A 26,220-nucleotide genomic window follows, 5' to 3' on the forward strand; every position below is an offset into this window, starting at 1 on the left:
ACACACACACACACTCTCACACACACACACACACTGCTCACTCAGAGCTTGTCAGGTTCACCAGGTAACTATTGTGCAACTATTGTAAATTTAAGGTGTTGGTTAATGTTGAGAGATCAAATCCCAGGACCACCAAACTGCCACTGCTGGGCCCCTGATCAAGGCCCTTAACACTTAATTGCTCAGTTGTATAAATGAGATAAATGTAAATTGCTCTGGAAAAGGAGGTATGCCGAAATGCAAGAAATGTAAATGTGAAAAAGTGGATAAAGAGTAAAAAGTAACAGTGTATTAGATATACTTTTCAAAATTTTACATAAAGGAATGAAAACTAAAGAAAACAAGCTACTAAAGGAATTTGGTTTTGAACTTTTTGGCCAAATAACCCTGGTTACATGCCGCTGCAGGTCACAGCTGGAGAGACGGACAAGATATGGCTCATTAATCAGCTATGTATGGAATGTAAAGCGCTCTCTCTCTCTATCGTTCTCTCTCTCTCGCTCTCTCTCTCTCTCTCTCTCTCTCTCTCTCAATGCGCTCATTTCCTTTCAGAACAGACGTATAATGTTCACTCATTGATTTCTAGTGGTAGAAAAAAAATGTTTTCTCTGTGATGAGACACATCAACAGTCCAATAATCAATGGAAGAGATTAAATTCAAGTGGTCATTAAAACATATGTTGCGATAAAACAGCTCAAACTGCCTTAAAGAGTAAAACAGGAAGAATACAAACTGAATGGGGCAGAGGACATGGGGCCATGTTACATGATAGACACACTGTAAAATATAAAATGTATGCAGTCTAGACAGTCCTGCACTTAACAGAGTGTATGAAATATACTGAATAGTTTGCTTACATAACAAAGAGAAACACACAAAAACAAGCAAAAGAAACAAGTAAGAAAACATAGAAAGAAACAAGATGGCACATAAACAAGCAGGTAAGCAAGCAAACAAGAAACTGTGCAAACAAACAAGCAAACACTCAAACAAACAAGAATCTATGGAAGCAAAAATCAAACAATCAAACAAACAAGAAATCATGCAAATAGACAAGCAAACATAAACAAACAAAAAAGGTTAAACAAGCAAACACAAACAAACAAAAAAAGTTTAAACAAGCAAACACTCAAACAAACAAAAAACTATGGAAGCAAACACTCAAACAAACAAGAAACTGTGCAATTAAACAAGCAAACACAAACAAAAAAAAATGGAAGCAAATAGCAAACACTCAAACAAACAAGAAACTGTGCAAATAAACATGCAAACAAAAACAAAAAACATTTAAACAAGCAAACACTCAAACAAACAAGAAACTATGGAAGCAAAAAGCAAACACTCAAACAAACAATAAATAGTGCAAACAAACAAGCAAACAAACAAACAAAACTTTTAAACAAGCAAACACTCAAGCAAACAAAAAACTATGGACGTAAACAAGCAAAAAATCAAAAACAAACAAAAAAAATGTGCAAACAAGCAAACACTCAAACAAACAAGAAACTATGGAAGCAAACAAGCAAAAACAAACAAAAAAACTATGCAAGCAAAAAGCAAACACTCAACATAAAACTATGCAAGCAAAATGCAAACAAACAAACAAGAAACTATGAAAGCAAACAAGCAAAAACAAACAAACAAACAAACAGACAAACAGACAAAAAGTCAAGCAAACAACCCACAAATGTTTTTTTTGGCTCCTGACTCCTTAATGCTAAATCAACTAATCATGTATGATCAATTTATAGCAAGTGTTGTAAGATTATCTAAACAACAGAACACCTAATGTCTATTTTTTTGTAAACAATTTAAAGGACAATTTAAGACCCCTGCACGCTTAACGCCAGCTCCAACAGCAAAAACGTTTCATTTTTTTTTTTTAAATAGACATCATGTAGATTCGTGCCACATTATTGGGACTTTTAATAACAGATCATCTACAAATCAACTGAGCTGTTTGTTCTTATGATGTCACAATGAAATAAGCATCTAGTGGATTTTATTAGCAGTTGAATGAAGTAGCCAATCACACACAGGCTCTTTTGTGTTGCCCCACCACTACAAGTGCAGCGGCCAAAAATAGCCACAGGGCTCAAAGATGAAAAATTGGCTTTCACGAAACCAGAATAACAATGCACTCACAATTAACATGCAATTATGCTTCTGCTTGTGCTGACAGGAAACGAGGGACCCAGCGACTGCAAATCATCCGAATATAATTATTTTTCTGCATATGTAAAATCAGCAGTGCAACAAAACACACGTTACCATATCCAAGCAGAGGTCCATGAGCACTCTTACTCTCTCTTATGTGTGTGTGTGTGTGCGTGTGTGTGTGTGCGTGTCCCTAGAGAGCCAACTTACTATAAATAGCCCACGTTTGTTACCTGTTTTGTGCGGTGAAGGTCTCTCTCTGGGGATGTAGGCCGCTGTAAACCACTCTGATTAGATCATGCTGACTTAGAGCTCCCTCTGTCAGAGCCATGGAACCCAGACTGGACGGCTGCGGGGACAAGCGTTAACTAAATTTACACGTACATTTAAACGTACATACATTTAACAAATGATAGAAAAACATCAGTGAACAATAATCTATGAAAATGAAAACAAATTCTATAAGTTTCTATTAAAGCCAATTTAGCTGAATGTGTGCTGTGATGATGTCACATTATGTGTCTTGGGTCAAACCTGCTGAAAATTCACAGCAATTGTCCTCGGAATATCACTGAGTTTACATGATTTTGCATTCATTTCTTAAAAACTGAAATCCTGGAGTGACTGAGCCTCAATGTGTAATGTCAGATTACTAATGTAATAAATCATTCTAATAGTGTGTAAGAAATCCTAATAAACCATAGACACACTTGTCTTCTGTACCACCACATGAGCAGCTCTGCAGAGACACACGCTGGCAGATTAACAGCAGAATAGTGACTAATACTGAAGCCTCAGCCTGCACGTGCATCTTCACTGCACTAGAACTGCTTTTGTGTTTACAGAGATAAAAGAAAATGCACACAAGCACACACGCACACACACAGAGAGACACACACACCAGGAGCTACACACACCGAGAGCTACACACACGTTTACCCAGAGATACACACAGGCACACACCCAGAGACACACACAAGCACACACCCAGAGACACACAGGCACACACCCAGAGACACACACAGGCACACACCCAGAGACACACACAGGCACACACCCAGAGACACACACAGGCACACACCCAGAGACACACACAGGCACACAGCCAGAGACACACACAGGCACACAGCCAGAGACACACACAGGCACACAGCCAGAGACACACACAGGCACACAGCCAGAGACACACACAGGCACACAGCCAGAGACACACACAGGCACACACCCAGACACACACCCAGAGACACACACAGGAACACACCCAGAGACACAAACAGGCACACACCCAGACACACAAACGCACACACCCAGAGACACACAAACGCACACACAGGCACACACCCAGAGACGCAAACAGGCACACACCCAGAGACACACACAGGCACACACCCAGAGACACACAGGCACACACCCAGAGACACACACAGGCACACACCCAGAGACACACAGGCACACACCCAGAGACACACACAGGCACACACCCAGAGACACACACAGGCACACACCCAGAGACACACACAGGCACACACCCAGAGACACACACAGGCACACACCCAGAGACACACACAGGCACACACCCAGAGACACACACAGGCACACACCCAGAGACACACACAGGCACACACCCAGAGACACACAGACTCCCCTTGCAGTAACCCTGTGTGGCAGTGCTGAGATTAAAGGATCTCATGCTTGTGATTACTTGCAGTAAATTAGTCATACAGCGTTTCTCTAGAAGCTGAAGCACTGCATCACTTACTGCTGCCTCGCCACAGGGCAAATCTGAAGCTGGGAGGAGACGCTGATTGTGTTTGTTAACAAACCTGCATGATCCATGAGGAGTGTGTTGATTATTCACTGTGAGAAAAACTCAGTGTTCCCTCACAAAATACATGACATTTCCAGAACTTTAAAACTTCCATGTGGAAAAATATGGTAAGAAACAAGACTTTTTAGGCCAGGGTTTTACTTCGTGTCCATCTGAACCTGCTCTCTAGCCCCCTAGGTGAAAAATCAGTATATGGCTTACAGGAGTTTCGTCCAAAAAATCTCTAAGACTGTTTTCCATGAGTTTTCCGGAATGTTCACGATAGTGGAAAATCCTGTCACTCAGTGTTCACCTCGACAAGTCGCTTGTCCCACCTGTCGTTTTTGTGGGCGTGGTCTGTCCAGCATTTTTAACCCAATGAGAAAGTAGCACAGGCTACAGCACATGATTTAATGATTCTATATTATTATTTAAAATGAGTTGTCTGATGCGTGTATGTTAAATGCTAGACTTAATAGATTAGCAGCATTTATAAAGACATTATTAAACATTAAAAACACAGGTGGGAGTCTCGGTCGTAATTTTCTATCTTGCATAAAAACAACATAAACATCTATAAAATCAGATAGCTCTTTGGATAAGTGTAGGGATAAATCTTATAACAGAGATTCAGAGGCCCATGAGCTGTGAACTCAGTGCAAGGACAATTACAAGAATTACGAGAAACTTAAAACATGAAAGAACAAATCATTTAAGCTGATTACACACAACACTTTAAGGACCATGTACAGGAAAAAACATACTATTACAGGAATATTTAAGATAAACAAGAAGACGACACATCAGAAAGAATGATACAGTACAGCAAATAATACTAATTAACAAGAAAGAATGATAGCAAGCAAGAAAGAAAAACAAACAGTGTAGAAAAGAATAGAAAAGAACAACCACCAATAGCATAGAATAGTACAGTGATGATATAGTGTGGTAACGTAAAGGGTAGGGTAGGGTAGTACAGGGTAGGGGAGGGTAGAAAAGTATGGTATAATTATAGTATGGATTAGAATATGAACGGGTAGAATAGTATACTATAAAATAGAAATTAGTATGGTATAGAACAGTACAGTATAGGCTAGTGTAGAAATGTATAGTATAACAACACAGTATAGTATATTATTAGGTAGTACAGTATTAGGTAGTGCAGAAAAGTATAGTACAGTACAGTACAGTCTAGTACAGTAGAGTTATAGTATGGATTAGAATATGACTGGGTAGAATATTATATTATAAAATAGAATAGTATAGTATAGAGTAGTATAGTATTGGGTAGTATAGTATTGGGTAGTATAGTACAGGGTAGTATAGTATTGGGTAGTATAGTATAGAGTAGTATAGTATAGGGTAGTATAGTATAGAGTAGAATAGTACAGGGTAGTATAGTATAGAGTAGTATAGTATTGGGTAGTATAGTATTGGGTAGTATAGTATAGGGTAGTATAGTATAGGGTAGTATAGTATAGGGTAGTATAGTATAGGGTAGTATAGTATAGAGTAGAATAGTACAGGGTAGTATAGTATAGGGTAGTATAGTATAGGGTAGTATAGTATAGAGTAGAATAGTACAGGGTAGTATAGTACAGGGTAGTATAGTATGGGGTAGTATAGTATAGAGTAGAATAGTACAGGGTAGTATAGTATAGGGTAGTATAGTATAGAGTAGAATAGTACAGGGTAGTATAGTATAGGGTAGTATAGTATGGGGTAGTATAGTATAGGGTAGTATAGTATTGGGTAGTATAGTATAGAGTAGTATAGTACAGGGTAGTATAGTATAGGGTAGTATAGAATAGGGTAGTATAGTATTGGGTAGTATAGTATAGGGTAGTATAGTATTGGGTAGTATAGTATAATATAGGGTAGTATAGTGTTGGGTAGTATAGTATAGGGTAGTATAGTATAGAGTAGTATAGTATGGGGTAGTATAGTATTGGGTAGTATATTGTAGTATAGTATTGGGTAGTATAGTATAGAGAATGATAGTATAGGGTAGTATAGTATAGGGTAGTATAGTACAGGGTAGTATAGTATAGAGAATGATAGTATAGGGTAGTATAGTATAGAGTAGTATAGTACAGGGTAGTATAGTATTGGGTAGTATATTATAGAGTAGTATAGTATAGGGTAGTGTAGTATAGGGTAGTACAGTATAGGGTAGTATAGTATGGGGTAGTATAGTATAGGGTAGTATAGTATAGAGAATGATAGTATAGGGTAGTATAGTATAGGGTAGTATAGTATAGGGTAGTATAGTATAGGGTAGTATAGTACAGGGTACTATAGTATAGAGAATGATAGTATAGGGTAGTATAGTATAGAGAATGATAGTATAGGGTAGTATAGTATAGGGTAGTATAGTACAGGGTAGTATAGTATAGAGAATGATAGTATAGGGTAGTATAGTATAGAGAATGATAGTATAGGGTAGTATAGTATAGGGTAGTATAGTATAGGGTAGTATAGTATAGGGTAGTATAGTATAGGGTAGTATAGTATAGAGTAGTATAGTACAGGGTAGTATAGTATTGGGTAGTATATTATAGAGTAGTATAGTATAGGGTAGTGTAGTATAGGGTAGTACAGTATAGGGTAGTATAGTATGGGGTAGTATAGTATAGGGTAGTATAGTATAGAGAATGATAGTATAGGGTAGTATAGTATAGGGTAGTATAGTACAGGGTACTATAGTATAGAGAATGATAGTATAGGGTAGTATAGTATAGAGTAGTATAGTATAGGGTAGTATAGTATAGGGTAGTATAGTATAGAGAATGATAGTATAGGGTAGTATAGTATAGGGTAGTATAGTATAGGGTAGTATAGTACAGGGTACTATAGTATAGAGAATGATAGTATAGGGTAGTATAGTATAGAGTAGTATAGTATAGGGTAGTATAGTATTGGGTAGTATAGTATAGGGTAGTATAGTATTGGGTAGTATAGTATAGGGTAGTATAGTATTGGGTAGTATAGTATTGGGTAGTATAGTATAGGGTAGTATAGTATTGGGTAGTATAGTATAGGGTAGTATAGTATAGGGTAGTATAGTATAGGGTAGTATAGTATAGAGTAGAATAGTATAGGGTAGTATAGTATAGGGTAGTATAGTATAGGGTAGTATAGTATAGAGTAGAATAGTACAGGGTAGTATAGTACAGGGTAGTATAGTATGGGGTAGTATAGTATAGAGTAGAATAGTACAGGGTAGTATAGTATAGGGTAGTATAGTATAGAGTAGAATAGTACAGGGTAGTATAGTATAGGGTAGTATAGTATGGGGTAGTATAGTATAGGGTAGTATAGTATTGGGTAGTATAGTATAGAGTAGTATAGTACAGGGTAGTATAGTATAGGGTAGTATAGAATAGGGTAGTATAGTATTGGGTAGTATAGTATAGGGTAGTATAGTATTGGGTAGTATAGTATAATATAGGGTAGTATAGTGTTGGGTAGTATAGTATAGGGTAGTATAGTATAGAGTAGTATAGTATGGGGTAGTATAGTATTGGGTAGTATATTGTAGTATAGTATTGGGTAGTATAGTATAGAGAATGATAGTATAGGGTAGTATAGTATAGGGTAGTATAGTACAGGGTAGTATAGTATAGAGAATGATAGTATAGGGTAGTATAGTATAGAGTAGTATAGTACAGGGTAGTATAGTATTGGGTAGTATATTATAGAGTAGTATAGTATAGGGTAGTGTAGTATAGGGTAGTACAGTATAGGGTAGTATAGTATGGGGTAGTATAGTATAGGGTAGTATAGTATAGAGAATGATAGTATAGGGTAGTATAGTATAGGGTAGTATAGTATAGGGTAGTATAGTATAGGGTAGTATAGTACAGGGTACTATAGTATAGAGAATGATAGTATAGGGTAGTATAGTATAGAGTAGTATAGTATAGGGTAGTATAGTATAGGGTAGTATAGTATAGAGAATGATAGTATAGGGTAGTATAGTATAGGGTAGTATAGTATAGGGTAGTATAGTACGGGGTACTATAGTATAGAGAATGATAGTATAGGGTAGTATAGTATAGAGTAGTATAGTACAGGGTAGAATAGTATTGGGTAGTATATTATAGAGTAGTATAGTATAGGGTAGTGTAGTATAGGGTAGTACAGTATAGGGTAGTATAGTATGGGGTAGTATAGTATAGGGTAGTATAGTATAGAGAATGATAGTATAGGGTAGTATAGTATAGGGTAGTATAGTATAGGGTAGTATAGTATAGGGTAGTATAGTATAGAGAATGATAGTATAGGGTAGTATAGTATAGGGTAGTACAGTATAGGGTAGTATAGTATAGGGTAGTATAGTATAGGGTAGTATAGAAAAAGTATAGTGAGTTGATACTCAAAACATTCAAACAAGTACAGTAAACACTTTGTGAAAATCATGGTATGATTTCAGGTCACTGTGTAGAATCTTCACACTTGATGCACCATTTCTGACACGTCTGAAAAGCACAGGCACTTCTTCAGAACAGCACGAGCTCAGATCAGCCCACACACGTACACATGCACACACAAATGCACACAGACACACAGACAGTGTTCCTGAGTCCTGTGGAGAGCACAGCCTGCTGTTATGAAAACTGATGAAGCAAAGACAGGAGTGAGATCACGCACCACGCATGCTCCTGTGTTTGTGAATATCAGGCACACCGATGCACTTTGCTTATCCTCACTGTTCTTATCACTTATCATACCAGTACTGTGTACATACAAAATTACACACATGTTCTTACCTCGTGATATATTGATGGTTTAGACAGTGAAGGAATGGTGAAGGACAGCAGCTTGCCATTTCCCTCTTTGTCTACAATCTCCTACAAAAAAAAAAACAAGTGTTTTATCAGAGAAAGTTGTCCACCTGTCCAGCTGACAATCCTTCTTTATATAAGGAAATGTTTTTTATTCCCCAAACAAAATACCGTAATTCCAAATTCCTACTCCCGAGGTAAGTCGAACATGCACTTTGATGAGTGTACACAATCGATCACTGTAGGTAGGTGTGTGTGTGTCTGTGTGTTGGTGTGTGTGTGGTTTGTGTGTGTATGCGTGCATGTTTGAATGAGCATACAGGAACACACTTCAAATTCTCCCCTGATGACTCATGTGTGTCCTTGAATGCCACCACAGTGTTAGCATGCTAATGATAATGAATCCAGTCTGCACCTGCAGTGATACCAAATCGCCTTAAAATCTCTGCACACCATCCACAACACACACAGAGACAGAGAGAGAGAGACAGACACCCACACAGTGAGAGACACACAGTGAGAGACACACAGAGAGTGACACACAGAGAGAGAGAGAGAGAGAGAGAGAGAGAGAGAGAGAGAGAGAGAGACACTCAGAAAGAGAGACACACTCAGAAAGAGAGAGAGAGAGAGAGAGAGAGAGAGAGAGAGAGAGAGAGAGAGAGAGAGAGAGAGAGAGAGAGACACACACACACTCAGAGAGAGACACACTCAGAGAGAGAGAGACACACTCAGAGAGAGAGAGACACAGAGAGAGAGACAGAGAGAGACACACACTCAGAGAGAGACACACTCAGAGAGAGAGAGAGAGAGAGAGAGAGAGAGAGAGAGAGAGAGAGAGAGAGAGAGAGAGAGACGCACACACAGAGAGAGACACAGAGAGAGAGACAGAGAGAGACACAGAGAGAGAGACAGAGAGAGACACAGAGTGAGACACAGAGTGAGACACAGAGTGAGACACACACTCAGAAACACAGACACACACTTTAACCATAATAAGTCTCAGTCTGTAGCTGTGATGATTCCTACTGTTCATAATGACTTATGATTACACAGAGATAAATATTGATCGACTAGAAATGATCTAACGCAGCCTTTTTGCAACTCTGCAGGAGAGTTTATACCCTGTGCAGATCAGACAGGGATGAACACAACTGATTTACACACACATGCAGCAAGGTGTCTGCCTAGAGATGGGAACTAAACAAAAACTAATCTAACACCAACTATAGTTTAAAAAACCCGTGTTGTTTTATTCTAACTACCAAAACAGTTCTTGTAAGTGGACTTTTAGGTTGTTTACACTCCAACTACACATTCAGATTAACGGCTTCGTTTGATCATTTAATTTGGAATAGTCATATGCAGAATTATGCTAACAAAAATTTGCAGTTAATAAATCATGAGAAAAATCTAACCTATGCTAAAAGTAAATTTGTTCTAAGATCCTGTAAAGGACAAGAACACTAGTTCAAATTTCAACACTGTGTGTTCTGAGATGCTTTTCTGCTCAGCATGTTTGTACAGAGTGGTTTATTAGTAAGTGAAGCGTTCCTGTCAGCTTGAGCTAGTCTGGCAATTCTCCTCAGCCCTCATTCATCACATCTTTTTGGATGCTTTCTGCACCATTCTGTCTAGAGATTGCTGTGTGTAAATATCCCAAAAAATCGGTAGAATCTGAAAGACTAAGTGCGCCTGCATCGTTCACTGATCTTTACTGGCTCCATTTAAGAAAGCCTCTGCTCTATCTTTGCTGCAACCATCTGCCACCTTCCGTATCCTATTCTAGCATTCAATCTCCTTTTATCCATTTGGTTCCCTTACTGCTAACCAGCCATCCCTAGAGCCACTTTAGCTCCATGATACAAATCTCCTCTTCCTCCATTCCATCCATCTCTATATCCGTTCCTACCCACCAGGTTGTAGATGCCCAACAGCAGAGCCTCGATGCATCCGTTGATCTGGCGCTCCCTACTGGCTGTGAATCGCAGGTAAACCCACACCAGCTCGGGCAGGAACTGCAGGGTGAAGCGGCGCAGACGGGCATCTGAGTTCCGATACAGTTCAAACAGCTGGTTGCACACTGGTTCCAAAAGCTACAGAAAAGAAAACAAAAACACGATGCTGTTACACTAGGTTAATATGTATAAGGCAAGTTGGAATGAACCGGGTATCTGGAGAAGTCAGTACAGTTTGGTCAATGGGTTAAAAAAAAAAAAAGGAAACGAGATGCCAAATCTGGGCCTAAATAACCATATAAACCATAACCGTCATTACCAAATTTGCGTCACTCAATGCTGAGACATGCCACACGACTGATAGAGCATGTAATCCTTACTCCAGCAGTGCCTTTTTGCCAGCTGTAGGATTTGAAATTACTATCCTCAACTTTCCAACATGGCGGGGATCCTGGAGAAGGGGCCCTGACACAATGAGAACTAGGCCACATGACTCAGTGCTCAGTGGTTAAAGCTGTAAGCTAACAGAGAATGGCGAGTTTTTTTCTATGTGTCAGACTGAGAGTCACACTTAAATGATTATGATGTCTTCTCTCACCTCGCTGTTGGGGTCCTGGATGACTCTGTAGAGGGCCGGAACCAGGTTCTTCTTCCGATAGAGAGAGCTCGCATAGCTCGAGAATTGAGACTCGGGTAATGTCTGACAGAGAACGGAAGAGAAAATGATTATTGACAGTAAAAGTGGAATTTAAGAGGGGAAATTTTGAGCAGATACTTTTAGCTTTGACAGTGACACCTGCCATGGTTTCATTGTTTTCTAGGCGTAATCAGTAATAGAAAGAGCAGGCTAGACACAAAAAGAGCAGTCAGACAGTGAGCGCAGTCAGACAGAAAGTGCAGTCAGACAGAGAGCGCAGTCAGACAGAAAGTGCAGTCAGACAGAGAGCGCAGTCAGACAGAAAGTGCAGTCAGACAGAGAGCACAGTCAGACAGAAAGTGCAGTCAGACAGAGAGCGCAGTCAGACAGAGAGCGCAGTCAGACAGAGAGCACAGTCAGACAGAAAGTGCAGTCAGACAGAGAGCACAGTCAGACAGTTGAGAATACTTTAGGCATCTCAAGGCAACTGCTGTTCCATCCTGTCTTCCCCAGATGACTGGAGTACACTGAGCTACCACCTGCTCTTTACTGGACCATTTAGTTCTGTTGTGTATCTGTGTGTGTGTGTGTCACATACACAATCATACACCATACAACATGCCTTGTACGACTGGCCTAAAAAGCCAGTAGTAGGGAAAATAATAAAATAAAGGAATACAGATAAGGCACAGGCGAATACAATATAAGAAGCAAAACATGTAGAGGTAGTGTGATTCAGTGATGTGCATGAGTACGGAAATCAAAGGAAACAGTATATGGAAATATATAAATGTTAAAGTGCAGGATGTACATGTAATGTGCAATGCATGTAATGTGCGATGCCTTTCTGGGTCCAGGCTCTAGGTGTTCACCAGGTTGAAGGCCTGAATGGCCTGTGGGAAGAAGCTCCTCGTCGTTCACTCTGTGTTTGCCTTCAAAGTGCGGAAGAGCTTCCCTGAGCGCAACAGAGAAAAGAGTCCATCGTTTGGATGTCCGAGTTTTTTTTCAATATCTTCCTGGACTGTATATAAAATCCAGGACCTGGAGCTCGATGCATATGGTACGCGTAGCTGATCGCACCACCCTCTGGAAAGCTCACCTGTCCTGTCTAGTGCTGTGATGCTTCCCGTAAGGATGTATGGATGCTCTCAATAGTGCTGGTGTAGAAAGTATTTAGCATCTGAAAGGGCAATTTAATGTCCCTCAAGCGTCTGAGATGGTGTCGACGCTGCCAGGCCTTCTTCACCACAGCGTTGATATGACAGGACCATGACAGGTTCTGCATGATGTGAACACCTAGATACCTGAAAGTGTTCACTCTCTTCACTGGGCTCCCACTGATAGTGAGTGGTTGGTAGTTCCTCACCTGCTTCATACTGAAGTCCACGATCAACTCCTTTATCTTGCTGACATTCAGGAGGAGATTGTTGTTGTTAATGGGATAGAATGTCTGCAAAACAAGATACTTCCTGTCTCTCCCAGACAGCTTGTCATATGACTGAGTAACCATTAAACGTCCGTCACAGCTGCTGCTAGAGAAGAACTGACCAAACCCCTTCAGACCAATCAGAATCGAGAACTCGACCTGGCTGTAATACAGTGATCTATATACTGTAGCTGTACTATAGTACTGTACTATACTGTAGTATTGCAACATTGGCCAAATGAAACACTTTTGCAATGTATTTAGTTACATCCCAAATCATGTGTCATCACAGTGTTTAGTGACTAGTGTATCAACTTTTTTTTTTTTTTTTTTACCACCGGGAAGTATGACCTGTCTCCCAGTCGATAGAATGAATTGCATGATTTGAATGTCATATGGGGGCACGGTGGCTTAGTGGTTAGCACGTTCGCCTCACACCTCCAGGGTCGGGGTTCGATTCCCGCCTCCACCTTGTGTGTGTGGAGTTTGCATGTTCGTGCCTCGGGGGTTTCCTCTGGGTACTCCGGTTTCCTCCCCCGGTCCAAAGACATGCATGGTAGGTTGATTGGCATCTCTGGAAAATTGTCCCTAGTGTGTGATTGCGTGAGTGAATGAGAGTGTGTGTGTGCCCTGTGATGGGTTGGTACTCCGTCCAGGGTGTATCCTGCCTTGATGCCCGATGACGCCTGAGATAGGCACAGGCTCCCCGTGACCCGAGGTAGTTCGGATAAGCGGTAGAAAATGAATGAATGAATGAATGAATGTCATATCAACCGCAAGTATTGTGATGCTGCTTGTGTTTCTAAGGTGCCTCATCCACTGGAATGTTGTCGGCCATCTTGAAAATGTTCTCTCACCCAGAATCAATGCCTGATAGCCCCGCCCCCTTCAGTTACGTAAGCAAAGCTGTGAGCATTGAGTGCATGAAGTGTTCAACATTCCACACTGCATTTTTTTTTGGGTTGGATAAGTGGAATTTTCAGCGTGAACACTAAAACTACTGCCACTATTCATAAAAGAACAGTGTGTGTGTGTGTGTGTGACCGAGTAAAATCTAGCTGTTGCAGTTTTGCTTTTATGCCATGTTTTATCCAACCTAAAGTGTGTTCTGTAACATGGATGATTTAAATGTTTATCATGAGTTCATTTTAATCTGACACATCGCCCACTCCTAAAGTAAGAGGAAATAAATCAAACTGAGAGCTGAAGAAGAAGAAGAAGAGCGACTCACCTTGAATTCTGAAAGCCATTCCTCCACTACTCTCCCCTCCCCCAGCATCCTAGACAGACAGAGAGAGAAAGAGAGAGAGAGAGAGAGAGAGAGAGAGAGAATATTAATGAGATGGATTTTTGTTTTTCTTCTGCTTTGACCTTTTCCTGTTAGAGGGGAGACTTTAGTCTCTAGTGTGTCTCTGTTAGCTGATATTAGTCTATGCGGCACAGCTGTAGCTTCACCTTCGCAACTTTTCACCTGATTTTGTTCCCATTTTACCAATTTTTGCGAACCACAAAGCTGAAGGACACACTTTACATGCTTAATTCTACAGCAAAACAATGAAAACAAGCTAAAAAGGATGAGATTTTTATGCACATTAAAGTGCAAACTAGAGAGTCGAGTTGCAATATGACCACAGCTTTATTGTTAGTCAGTCGCTACAGGATTTTGCAATTTTGTGACTGCGGAAATAGTCACAGGAGGAGTTTACCAATCTTCAAAATTAATATTATATGTGGATTTTGGCCAAGACAATTGCCAAGTCCTGCACTGCCAGCTCCAAAAAAACCTGTGACAAACAGAAGTTTGAAATGGAGAAGATCGTTATGCATGATCTTCTACAAACGTCTCAAACCTTGTTAGACTTAACAGGATGAGCCTCTGTGCCGTAATTCCCTCAAATTCCATTTTGTGGAAAAAAAAAAAAAAAAAAAAAAAACCACACACACACTGTCATATATTTCTAAATGTTTAAGCAAAAATGCTGCATGTTAGTGAGTTTGAACCAAACCCTGGTGTTCTGGTGACCTGAACGTCATTAGTTTGGGCAAAAAGTTTAACAAGGAGATTAAACAAGGCTCGAGGTAGTGTCAGTCCTCTTCCAGGCAAACTCAAGATAACCAAAACAAACATCAAGTGAAACTGAAAAATGTTCTCATTATCTCTGGTCCTCAGTTATTCTGCAGTCGACAGGAAACGTACACGGATCTCGTAGCCTAGTGGCTAAGGTGTTGGACTACTGACTACCAACTGAAAAACTGCAAGCTCAAATCCCAGGTCCACCAAGCTGCCACCGCTGGGCCCCTCAGCAAAGGCCCTTAACCCTGTTGCATTACATCTGGGAGGGAATTGTGTGTGAGTGAGAGTTTGTGTGTGTGTGTGTGTGTGTGTGTGTGTGTCTTGATTGATACTTTCAGCGTGGGAATACGGCGTATCCCGTCGAGGCCTGACATCACCTGCTACAGCAGCAGGTCATAAATCGTTATTGCCTTTAAGCTTTGCCTGTGAACACAAGTGCTATAAAACTAAGAGCTTCCATTTCCAGTTGGAGGAAGTTTCCTCTTATCGCTGACACCAGAGGGGAAAGAGCAATCATGCACATAAGTAGTGACGTGCGATGATGACTCATTCCTCAAACTGCTTGTGGTGTATGATTGTACGACCGATCCAAATAGTCTGTTACAAATTCATCACAACACACCCACACACGCAGAATACGAGGACCAGGGTCCAGAGGGACCGATCGGGCACAGAATAAGGACCGTCCAAATACACTGTACTGTGTTGTACTGCATACAGTATACACTGAATCAGAGTCTGGTATTAGGGTGAACTCTGAGCGCTAATATCAGGCTTGTGTTGAAAAAGAAAATGGTGTTAAATATCATACACATTGATTAAGACCCTGTGCTAAATGCCTTATTCTAATAAATAATACACATTTTTCTCCATCTGGGACTTCTGTTCACACTAAAACTACGGCTTATCGGAATATCGGGAAACTGGCAATCTTGGAAATTCAAGAAATTCTGATTTGTTCAATTCAATTCAATTCTATTCAATTTTATTTGTATAGCGCTTTTAACAGTAGACATCATCTCAAAGCAGCTTTACAGAGCATAAGAAATATATGGGACAAAATGTTTTGGTACAAAAAGATTAATATTAGACTTAAATGTGTTTGTATTTATCCAAAATGAACAAGCCTGAGGTGACTATAATGAGGAAAAAACTAGCTTATATTAAAGAGAAAGAAACCTCGAGAGGAACCAGACTCAAAAGGGAACCTCATCCTTATTTGGGTGACACTAGATGGTTATGACATCGAAGAGAGTCATTATAATAAACCCCAGAGAGTGTTATTATGAATAACGTCCATTCTACAGTAATATTCGGTCTGACGATTGTGTATTTGTTACAACGGCACTCACGTTTTCCATTCCAACCGCCAGATGAAACCCTCGTCCGAACTCGGGGTTATGGGTTTCATTTCCGGGGTTTTGGCTTTATAAGCACGACACACTGTCTGCTATACAGTGCACAAAGTATCGTCAGTTTCTACTACGTACCAAGCATTGCTATTTTTCTGAATGCTATTTGTGTATCGACATCGTTTGTTCTCTGGATTTTGTGTTTTTTGGATTTGCCCTTTTGCTGTTGTTTTCTCAACTGACTGCTTTTCTGTGCCTGATGTCTTGCCTATTTTTTTTTGGATTTGTTTGTCTATTTCTTTTTGAATAAATCTCCCTGTACAGCAAACGGATCCTACGGGTGCTTCGTTACAGTATAGATTAGGAAGTTGTATTGAACACATGTCCAGACTCCTGACTGTCACATGATTCCATCTGCACATTGTTCGAAAGCTAATTTCACTTACGTTGCTGTTTCAGTCATGCTTTTAAAAAAATGAACAAATAACAAGATTCCTGACTCTAACAAAGACCTTAAAGACATTCTTCTGGACTTGACTTTCTGAGGTCGTCACTATAAAGTTGCTTGTTACACTTCTGGGTCATTGTAAACTCACAATGTTTCGCATTGCTTATACATTACCCAAGGTTCAAATGAATCCTGGGAATTCATAACCTGACCTTTCACACTGTACATCCATAAACCTGCGCTTTAATGCAAATGTAAATAAGCAATTTACGATCTTAGCAACCCTGACTGGATCAATACAGTGTGTGACAGTTTAAAATAAAGGCTTGTCTCATACTTTCTCACCCGTGAGAACGTAAATCCTTCTTGGCTGTTTTAATCCTTGTGAGATGCTTAAAGTCAAGAAAACAAAGAAAAAACAAATGAGAAAGACAAACTTCTTAACTTCTGTTTACAAAACACTTGGGGTTTCTGTGACTGTATAAAGCATGTGATATGAAACAGACTGCTCTGATTGGGTGTCTGTTGCTAAGCATTTAACAACACATGATTTCACAGTGTACACGTTTGGCACCACAATGTGGGGTTAATAAAAAGCAAAAGCTAATCCTGCTTCAGAGCAGAGTTCCATAACTGGGTTATGTACTAAATTCCTCTAGCTGGGGTTAAAAGCAGGGTTTAGAATAAGAGAATTAAGCTCAATGTGAAAGCCCATTGGGCTAGAGGTGGCTCAAGTGGTTAAACAATCTGGTTTGCTGATCAAAAGTTCGGGGTTCAAGACCCAGCACTGCAAAGCTGCCACTGCTGGGCCCTTGAGCAAGGCCCTTAAGCCTCTTTGCTCTACGGGTGCTGTATCATGACTGACCCTGCACTCTGACCCACAACCTCTAAAGTTGGGATATGCGAAGAAAGAACTTTTTTTTAAATAAACATAGCAAGCGGAACCAAATTTCAGAAATCCCGTGTAGCTTTGTGGTGATGTGTAAGAGTGACTGGCAATCACCTGCCTGTTATTTTAGTCTTTTTTTAGCATAAGTGAAAAACATTTTTCCTGTCCATCTCTGTTTGCTACGTAAAAAAAAAATAAATAAATAAAAAAAATTGTGTCGGATTGTATACATGCGTACAATTCTGGTTCATGACAACAGTCACGATGATGACCAACAGTTTTAAGAGAGCTTGTTTAACTCGACTGTACATGAAATTTCAAACTGTGTCTCTTGAAATCCTGATAACATTTAGGCTTTCTTGATTTTTATTTCTATTTATTTATTTATTTTTAACAGTGCACAGAATATTTCTTTGGTTCTTAGTCCATAATGTTACACTTCTGTTACTGCCATAATAAGAAATATTAAAATAATCAAAAGTTATAAAAGTGTAGTAAATTAGAAAATAAAATATATATCGAAGGCTTGAGGTCACAGAATATTCATTCATGTCTATCTGGGGGTCATTTGAGAACCTCTGGTATAAGCTGATTAAAAATTCATGACCTTTTGAATAAATTATATTCTATATTCTGCATCACAGGTTTACATGGAGATGGCCTCTGTCTCAGATGTACAGTATTAGCAATGCCTTCAGGATATTGTGATTACATGATCGCATAAATTAATACAAGATTATGCAAAATCTGTGATATTTGGAGAAGCTTGCAATTTTTAGAATTTTTTTCAGATTTCAGCCAAGACGCGCCAAGTGACATGAACACACATTCAGCCAAATCAGTACTCGATTACATTAAGTTTTCAACGGTAAACGTTTTAAAGTTGAATCCTGTGCTGGCAGTTTTCTGATAAAATAAATAAATAAAGTAACTCTCATTGTTGGGGGGCACGGTGGCTTAGTGGTTAGCACGTTCACCTCACACCTCCAGGGTTGGGGGTTCGAATCCCGCCTCCACCTTGTGTGTGTGGAGTTTGCATGTTCTCCCCGTGCCTCGGGGGTTTCCTCCGGGTACTCCAGTTTCCTCCCCTGTTCCAAAGACATGCATGGTAGGTTGATTGGCATCTCTGGAAAATTGTAGTGTGTGATTGTGTGAGTGAATGAGAGTGTGTGTGTGCCCTGCGATGGGTTGGCACTCCGTCCAGGGTGTATCCTGCCTTGATGCCCGATGACGCCTGAGATAGGCACAGGCTCCCCGTGACGCGAGGTAGTTCGGATAAGCGGTAGAAAATGAGTGAGAGAGAACTCTCATTGTTTTTCCCAGAAGCCAAAAATTTGAAATGAAATTTGCAGCCGTTTTGTTAGTTTAGAGCGCAAAAGTTGTTCGGGTCGATGAGATCTATATGCGTCCCAACTCTCGTACATGTGCGTACATAATTGCCCCGATCTGTGCACCAATGTTTGTTTTTGCATTACAGGGGGCGCTACAGAGCCCCCCGCCACGCCCGTATTCCAGCCTTTGCCCGAGCCTGGCGTCGCACGACTCTGATGTGTGTGCCAAATTTCAAGAGTTTTCGAGCATGTTAAGGGACCCCAATTGGCCAATGTGTGGGGGAAAAAATAAAAATAAAAATAATACTCCCGAAAGTCACACCATTCGGTGCTCAGGCCCTAAATATGAAATTCTGTCTAAGGTGTTGCCAAAAGAGGAAGAAACATGTTTCACACTCGCAGACCAAGAGTCCATAAACCTCCATTCTTCATATCTCCACACCCACTTAACCTCTAATTACTTCTCATGGTGAATAAAAATGAAGAATCTGAAGATCACGTTAGTCTCCTTACAACACGTTAATCTCATTAACTACCAAATCAGCCATTCCGAATGATTCTAATTATCTAAATGAGTCCCAAAAAAAAAGCAATTCACACCCTGGAATTACATCTAAACATTAGATTTAATTGATTTTAACTGTAAGGGAATTTTTATAGAATTCATCTGCTTTGCATTTAGCTCATAAACTCCATGGATTTTCCATACCATCAATGCTACACAGAGTTTAATTGTGTGGAACCTGGAGTCTATCTCAGGGGATTCAGGGTATGAGACGAGGGATACTGTGGCATCCTAGTCATCGCAGGGCACATTCACACACTCTCACACACCACAGATAATTTGGCATGTCAAGCAGCCTGCAACGTATATCTTTAGAATGGATGAGGAAACCGGGGAACCTGGAGGAACCTGGGAGAACATGCAAAGTCTTCACACACAGAGGTGTAGGCAGGAATCAAACCCTAAGCCCTGGAGGTGCAAGGTAAATTGAATTAAACTTTAAAACAATAGACATTTTGTCATTTTGCAGACGTAGAAAAATTCAAAACGTTTCAAAATTTAAAATGTACAGGTTTCTCGGTGAGATGATATGAGGAAACATGTAGAGGAACCTCCTCATCCATCTGACATCAGAGAGTGAGCTTTACTCTGTTTACTAACTCTGTCAGGGTAGGATTAAGCATTTAACCCTTGTGCTTGGATCAAATTGAATTATTATTAGTTTTTTATTTGTTGTACTTTATTTGGATTTACAGAAGCATTTCTGAGAGCTGGATTTCAACCCCAGTGACTTCTAATCTTTTGTTTCTTGTGTTGTTCATCTCCAGTATTTGATAAATCAGTTCCAAATAATAAACATTCATTAAAACCTTGCTCAGTTTTATTGTTTTTTTTCCCCCCTAGATTTATGCCACAAAGGTATTATTACATTATATTATTATATTATTATATATTAATATCTATTATTATTATATTATATTGTTTTACACAAATGATACTGTAACTTTATCACAAAAAAGAATGATATTGCTTTTAAAGCCCCAATAACATCTGGACCTGAGCATATACCCAGGATTCACTATAATACTGACCTGAACAGTACTAAAGGGTCCAAAAAACAAACAAACAAACAAACAAACAAAAAAAAAAACAACAGCTTTTTTTTCCCCACCGATTACAAAATGGACCACATGGAAATCAATCAGACCTCGTGTTCTAAAAAAAAGCAGGGTAGGGCATGGAAATAGCGATGTGATTTGAATATCTGGAAATGAAAGAGACTGCATTAGGCAGCAGTGCAGAGCCCAGAGCTGTGGCTGTGTAGAATATCAGTAGATATGTTGTATTTGTAGATAAGTGTTTACTGGATCTATAATCAGTTCAGTGTCTGTTGACAGTGAATTAAACTGACAGTTTAGCGGTTTGTGATTAGCATATTTTCCTCTCATGTCTCATATGATGAGTCGAGTGGTGATTTGAAAGACGGAGAGCTCCATTTGCTCGAGTTGACAGATGATAGCACAGATGTGACGCGTCACACTGAATGCAAATGCGAACCCCTTCTCCGCGCTGGTTGCTCTACGTTGCGATCCGAACCTGCGCCGTTCTGCTTTGATTACAATCTGTTTCATTTCACTCTTCCAAAAATCCCTGCTGTCACTTTCGCTTGTCTGATGTCTTCATTATCTACTCAGGTGCTGTGAGAACGAAACGTAGTGCATATGGCTCTGCCTATCCGTCGCTAACACCCTGCATTGTTGTATAGTGTTTTTGCATTTTTATTGATGCATAAATCTCTTTCTCTTGTGCTACCCCGAATATTTACATTTCTATTTATGGCATTTGGCGGACGCCCTTATCGGGAGCGACATACAGAAGTGCTTTGAAGTCTATAGCAATAAATACAACAATACTGCTTTGCTAGGTCGCAGACTAAGGAGACAATAAATAAAATGTCAAGCAGGCTGCAATATATGTCTTTAGGGACCTGAAAGAACCTGGAGGAACCTGGAGGAACGTACAAAGTCTATACACATAGAGGTGCAGACAGGAATCAATCCCTAAGCCCTGGAGCTACAAGACAAAAGTATTAACCACAAATCCAAGCCACTAATCCTTCTAAACACATTTTTTTTTTGTAAACTAACACTGAACATAGATGCTGAAGTCGATTATATTCACATAATCCTGGGAAAATTCTCTTATTCCAAGAGCTAAGTGGTTAGGATGAAGGCCGCATATTCACATCCCGCTACTGCCAAGCTACAACCCCGGGCCCTTGAGCAAGACTCATAACCATCAACTCCTCAGTTGTGTAAACATGTATGAATAAAGTCGCTCTGGATAAATGCGTCTGCCAAACAGTACAAATGAAATTCACTGGACGTTTTCCAGACTAAGTCACACATATATAAAGGAATAAGGAAGGACTTCACCTACCCATTCATTTAAGTTAACACCACAATAATACATACAAGAATTTACTAAGCAAAATTAACCTGTGGTTAATTTTGCTTTAGCTATCAAGCCTTAGCTCTCACAGCTAAGGTTGCTGCTGTCATTTGTTTGGTTTGTGGCTTTTAAATGCGTATTAGCATCAGGGTCTGTAGCGAAATTTGCACTTTCCCTCGGTCAGGATGATGAAACCACAGGCTAGAGTTTCAGTTAATGAAATGATGAATTTAAATAAAAGAGATTAATCTTTTTTATTTAAATGATTAATTATCATTATGAAATATTCCTAGTTTTGAAGTGCCATGTCATTATTTCACATGTTTTTTTCTGTCAAATCTGTCTAATAAAGCATTCAAAAGGCCAAAGTGTCTGTTTTGACTAATACTCAATTCACTCGTGTCAAAATCCTGCTCATACGTAAAAGGGAGTGAGCAATCATTAGGATACGCACGTGTAAAGTTCACTAAAGTAAATAATGACTTACTTACTATCTGGCAAATATTTACTGATGTAAATTTATCTATTCTAAATCTATTAATAAGACTTATATATTTACAAGATCACTTAAACTGACAAAATGTATAAGAGGTCAAATGTTGACATCTTATAAATGAATAATAAATTAAGCTGTATATTAGATATTAAGAGAAAGATCACATTTCCGTCCACAAATTATAGTTAAGGACTTTTGAAACACATCAGCTCTTATTATCCTTAGCTGTTTGTGGTCATAAGAACAAGTTTGTATTGAAGCAAAGTTAAGATGTAGAGCTTCCCGGTTTATTTCACTTGCTGGGCTAGGGACTTACCGTGGAGTCGAAACTTGTAACAGTGTAAATGATCATAAGCATAAATCTGCCAAAAATCGTGTTGGGGAAAAAAAAACCTTTTTATATAAATATAAAAGAAAACATTAATAAAAAATAAACAAGAAGAACAAGAATGTATTATCTTTTATTCATTCATTTTCTACCGCTTATCCGAACTACCTCGGGTCACGGGGAGCCTGTGCCTCAGGCATCATCGGGCATCAAGGCAGGATACAACAAGACGGAGTGCCAACCCATCGCAGGGCACACACACTCTCATTCACTCACGCAATCACACACTACGGACAATTTTCCAGAGATGCCAATCAACCTACCATGCATGTCTTTGGACCGGGGGAGGAAACCGGAGTACCCGGAGGAAACCCCCGAGGCACAGGGAGAACATGCAAACTCCACACACACAAGGTGGAGGCGGGAATCGAACACCGACCCTGGAGGTGTGAGGCGAACGTGCTAACCACTAAGCCACCGTGACCCCCAACAATGTATTATTATTATAATTTTTTTTTGTTTTTTTATTTATTTAAAATTACATTTATTTAATAATATTTAATTCATTAATTATTAATTTAAACAAAATTATTAAATTGTAAAAATTGAATTCGATCATGACCCACAGCAAAAGTACAGTCATTTTAAATGGCTGTATTCTCTTAAAGCGTTCTGATTGAAAAGCTGTTTATTTTCTTCTCCTGAGTGAGCTCTTTTTCAGATCTGACTCTCCTCCATTACCTCGCTCTCTCCCGATGCTCAGATCGTCACTGCGTGAAGAGCTCGGGCCTCCATGTAGCCGGACATCTGCTGATCTCCCGCCGCTCACCTGAGGTGACAGAGGGAAAAAGATGCAACAGGTCAGGTGAAGGACAGAGCGCTGGTTTAGTCACCACTTTATAAATGATCCAAATCTTTACTCGAGTTAATGTGGAATGTTTCAAACAAAATGGATTCCCTGCTTTGTTTTACATGTAACAGTCTGTCCAGATTAAAGCACCTTTATCACACGATGTGTTAACACTACACACTGCACCTGTCGGAAACGTTGAAGTGTTTACACACAGAGGGATTTAGTCATGACAATGTTCACTCCTCCTTATCTAAACATCCGGTATAAATGGAAAAGTATCTTCTGGGCAGAAGAGCTTTTTTTTTTTTTTCAACTTTCATTCAACTGTGTGCGTATGTGTTCGTGTGTGTGTGTATGTATGTGCGCATATGTGTGCCTGTGTGTGTGCGCGCAACAATCCTGTCTCTGGTTTTTGCTCTGATATGCATTGCCAGCTGTGGCGTCTCCTACTAAGAGATGTGTGCCATTCCAGATCATGCCCAATCGATTGAATTTGCCAGAGGTGGACTCCAATCATGGTGTGGTAACATCTCAGCAACGACAAGGAGAAATAGAAGGCATCTGAGCTAAATTTCAAGTGTTGTTGCAAAGGGTCTGAATTACTTATGTTGTTGTTCATTCATCTGCTACCTGTCTGGAGTCATGACAGCGTATTACAAGGTCCGGATATTAGATTTGGTGCAGGTTTTACGCCGGATGCTCTTCCTGACGTAACCCTCCCATTTCCCTCCAGGCTTGGGACTCGCATTTAACCCTTCAGTGGCTGGGTGAGCTCCCTGGAGTCGAACCTGGGCTGTGGCAATGATACCGTGGGATCCTGTACCCTTTACAGACATTTCTAGAATTCTGTTTTTACTTCGCCATTATGGCTTACTGAGTGTAGATTAATAAAGGTGGGGTGCACAATGTTTGAGAAATGCTTCAGAAAACTGTCGGGCCGACAAACAAAACAAACGTGTAGCCAATTTGCATAAAGGGGCGTGTCTTGTCAATATGTGGTGGAGAGAGTGTTCAGTGCACGTGTGTGACATTAGCAGAAAGCGACTGAAACATTGACATGGCAGATAAAAACTAAAAGCGAAAAAGGCTTACGATAAAGCAAGAAGCAGGACCCGTGTTAATATAGGATCAGCTTTCCAGCGCTGGAGAGAACTGAACGTCTTCTGTGTGAATTGGAGCTAAACCTTTCACGGTACAACACACAGTACTACAAAAACACATTTGTATTACCATAGTATAACTCATTGAGGTCATTTATTGATAAAAATATCCCCTCGGCCAGCTGCCCCAGCAGGTTCCGCTATAATAGTTGCCTGGGTTGCGTATGTATGTGTGGGGTGGAGCTATCAATACAGGGGTGACACCCATTCGGGTTAGTGGGATGTTTGTTTAGGTGATTTCAAATGTCAACATTGGCTTTCAAACATCGTGCACCCCAAGTTTAATGAGGAAAAATAATGAATTTGAACAATAGTAATGTCAAGCTGAATGGGCGAAGGGGGTCTGAATACTTTCTGAATCCACTGCATACACACACACACCCACACCCACACACACACCCCCTGAGGCAAATTCCACAGATGATATGTCACCTGGTAGAGTTTCTTACACTGTGTGTATGTTAAGGTGTGTATACATGGAGCCCAATAAACACATTTAAAGTGTAAACATCAAGGTTTCAGTTTCATCTTAAGCACTCACTCCATTATCAATACACATCAATACACGGCACTCTGACATTGTCACATTTCCACTGACAACTAAAGGCTGTAACTATTCTGTGTGTTATATGATCCTTACATTCCTTTCATTTCTATACTGCTGACCTTTTATTTCCCCAAGAGTGACATATAAAGTGTCAGTAAAGCTTGGAAACTAACGTGATGTCATGTTGTATCATTGGATCATGCCTCCATTTTTGGTAGCGCTCGCTACAAATACATCACATGCCCAGGTTGTTGGTGTCAGACTGGCTGTGTTGAGTATTTCAGACAGTGCTGATCTGAGAGTTTCTCACGTCACATGCTCTAGGGTTTATACAGAATTATTAAAAAAACAAAAACAAAGAAACAAATAAACCCATTAACAGGCGGTTCTGATGGTGGGAAAAACGCCTTTTTGAAGACGGAGATCAGAGGAGAATGGTTTGTACGGTTCGAGCTACTGTAATTCTACCCACGCTTTACAAGCCTGGTGAGCTAAAAATCTCACATCTCATGACCTTCAGGTGGATGAACAACAACAACAGAATCCCCCGGACTGGTTTTACTCCTGGGAACAAGCTCAGTGAAAAGGAAGGAGACGATTTATCCCAATTGCTGCAAATTATATTACACTGAGACTCCAAGCAATCCACTGAAAATGGAAAATGCCAATAAAGTGTTTGGAATACTGTTCTGTTCCCTTTTAAACTTTGCTTCCCTTGATTTTATAAACCTGGATTTGTTTTGGTAGCTCAAGTGGTTAAGACTCTGTGGTGTTGATCGGAAGGTCAAGGTTCAAGCTCCAGCACAGTCAAGCTGCCACTGTTGGGCCCATAAGCAAGGCTTTTATCCTTCTCTGCTCCAGGGGAACTGTATCATGGCTGACCCTGCCATCTGACTCCAACTTACAAAGCTGGGATATGCAAAAAAAAAAAAAAAAAAAAAATTCACTGTGCTCTAATGAATATAAAGGTATCAGAGGTGCTATGTGGCAGGTTGCAACAAGAATATAACCAT

At 39.9% G+C, this 26,220-nt stretch overlaps 1 protein-coding gene across 7 annotated transcripts in view; it reads right to left on the reverse strand.

The window, feature by feature from the left end:
• The window catches only part of LOC132850380 (hyccin 2-like), a 75,561-nt gene that overhangs the window by 17,425 nt on the left and 31,916 nt on the right, over positions 1-26,220 (reverse strand). For all 7 annotated transcript variants that reach the window (XM_060876914.1, XM_060876913.1, XM_060876918.1 and 4 more), the window contains exons 2-7: positions 23,389-23,476; positions 14,005-14,053; positions 11,309-11,410; positions 10,669-10,848; positions 8,738-8,818; positions 2,392-2,507 (exon numbers count right to left, since the gene is read on the reverse strand). In XM_060876914.1, coding sequence (XP_060732897.1) covers positions 2,392-2,507; positions 8,738-8,818; positions 10,669-10,848; positions 11,309-11,410; positions 14,005-14,052 — 527 coding nt within the window. In that variant the 5' untranslated portion in view covers position 14,053; positions 23,389-23,476. The remainder of the gene's footprint in view (positions 1-2,391; positions 2,508-8,737; positions 8,819-10,668; positions 10,849-11,308; positions 11,411-14,004; positions 14,054-23,388; positions 23,477-26,220) is intronic.

This window comes from Tachysurus vachellii, chromosome 8 (assembly GCF_030014155.1).
Source record: "Tachysurus vachellii isolate PV-2020 chromosome 8, HZAU_Pvac_v1, whole genome shotgun sequence".
In the NCBI taxonomy this organism is placed as follows: domain Eukaryota; kingdom Metazoa; phylum Chordata; class Actinopteri; order Siluriformes; family Bagridae; genus Tachysurus; species Tachysurus vachellii.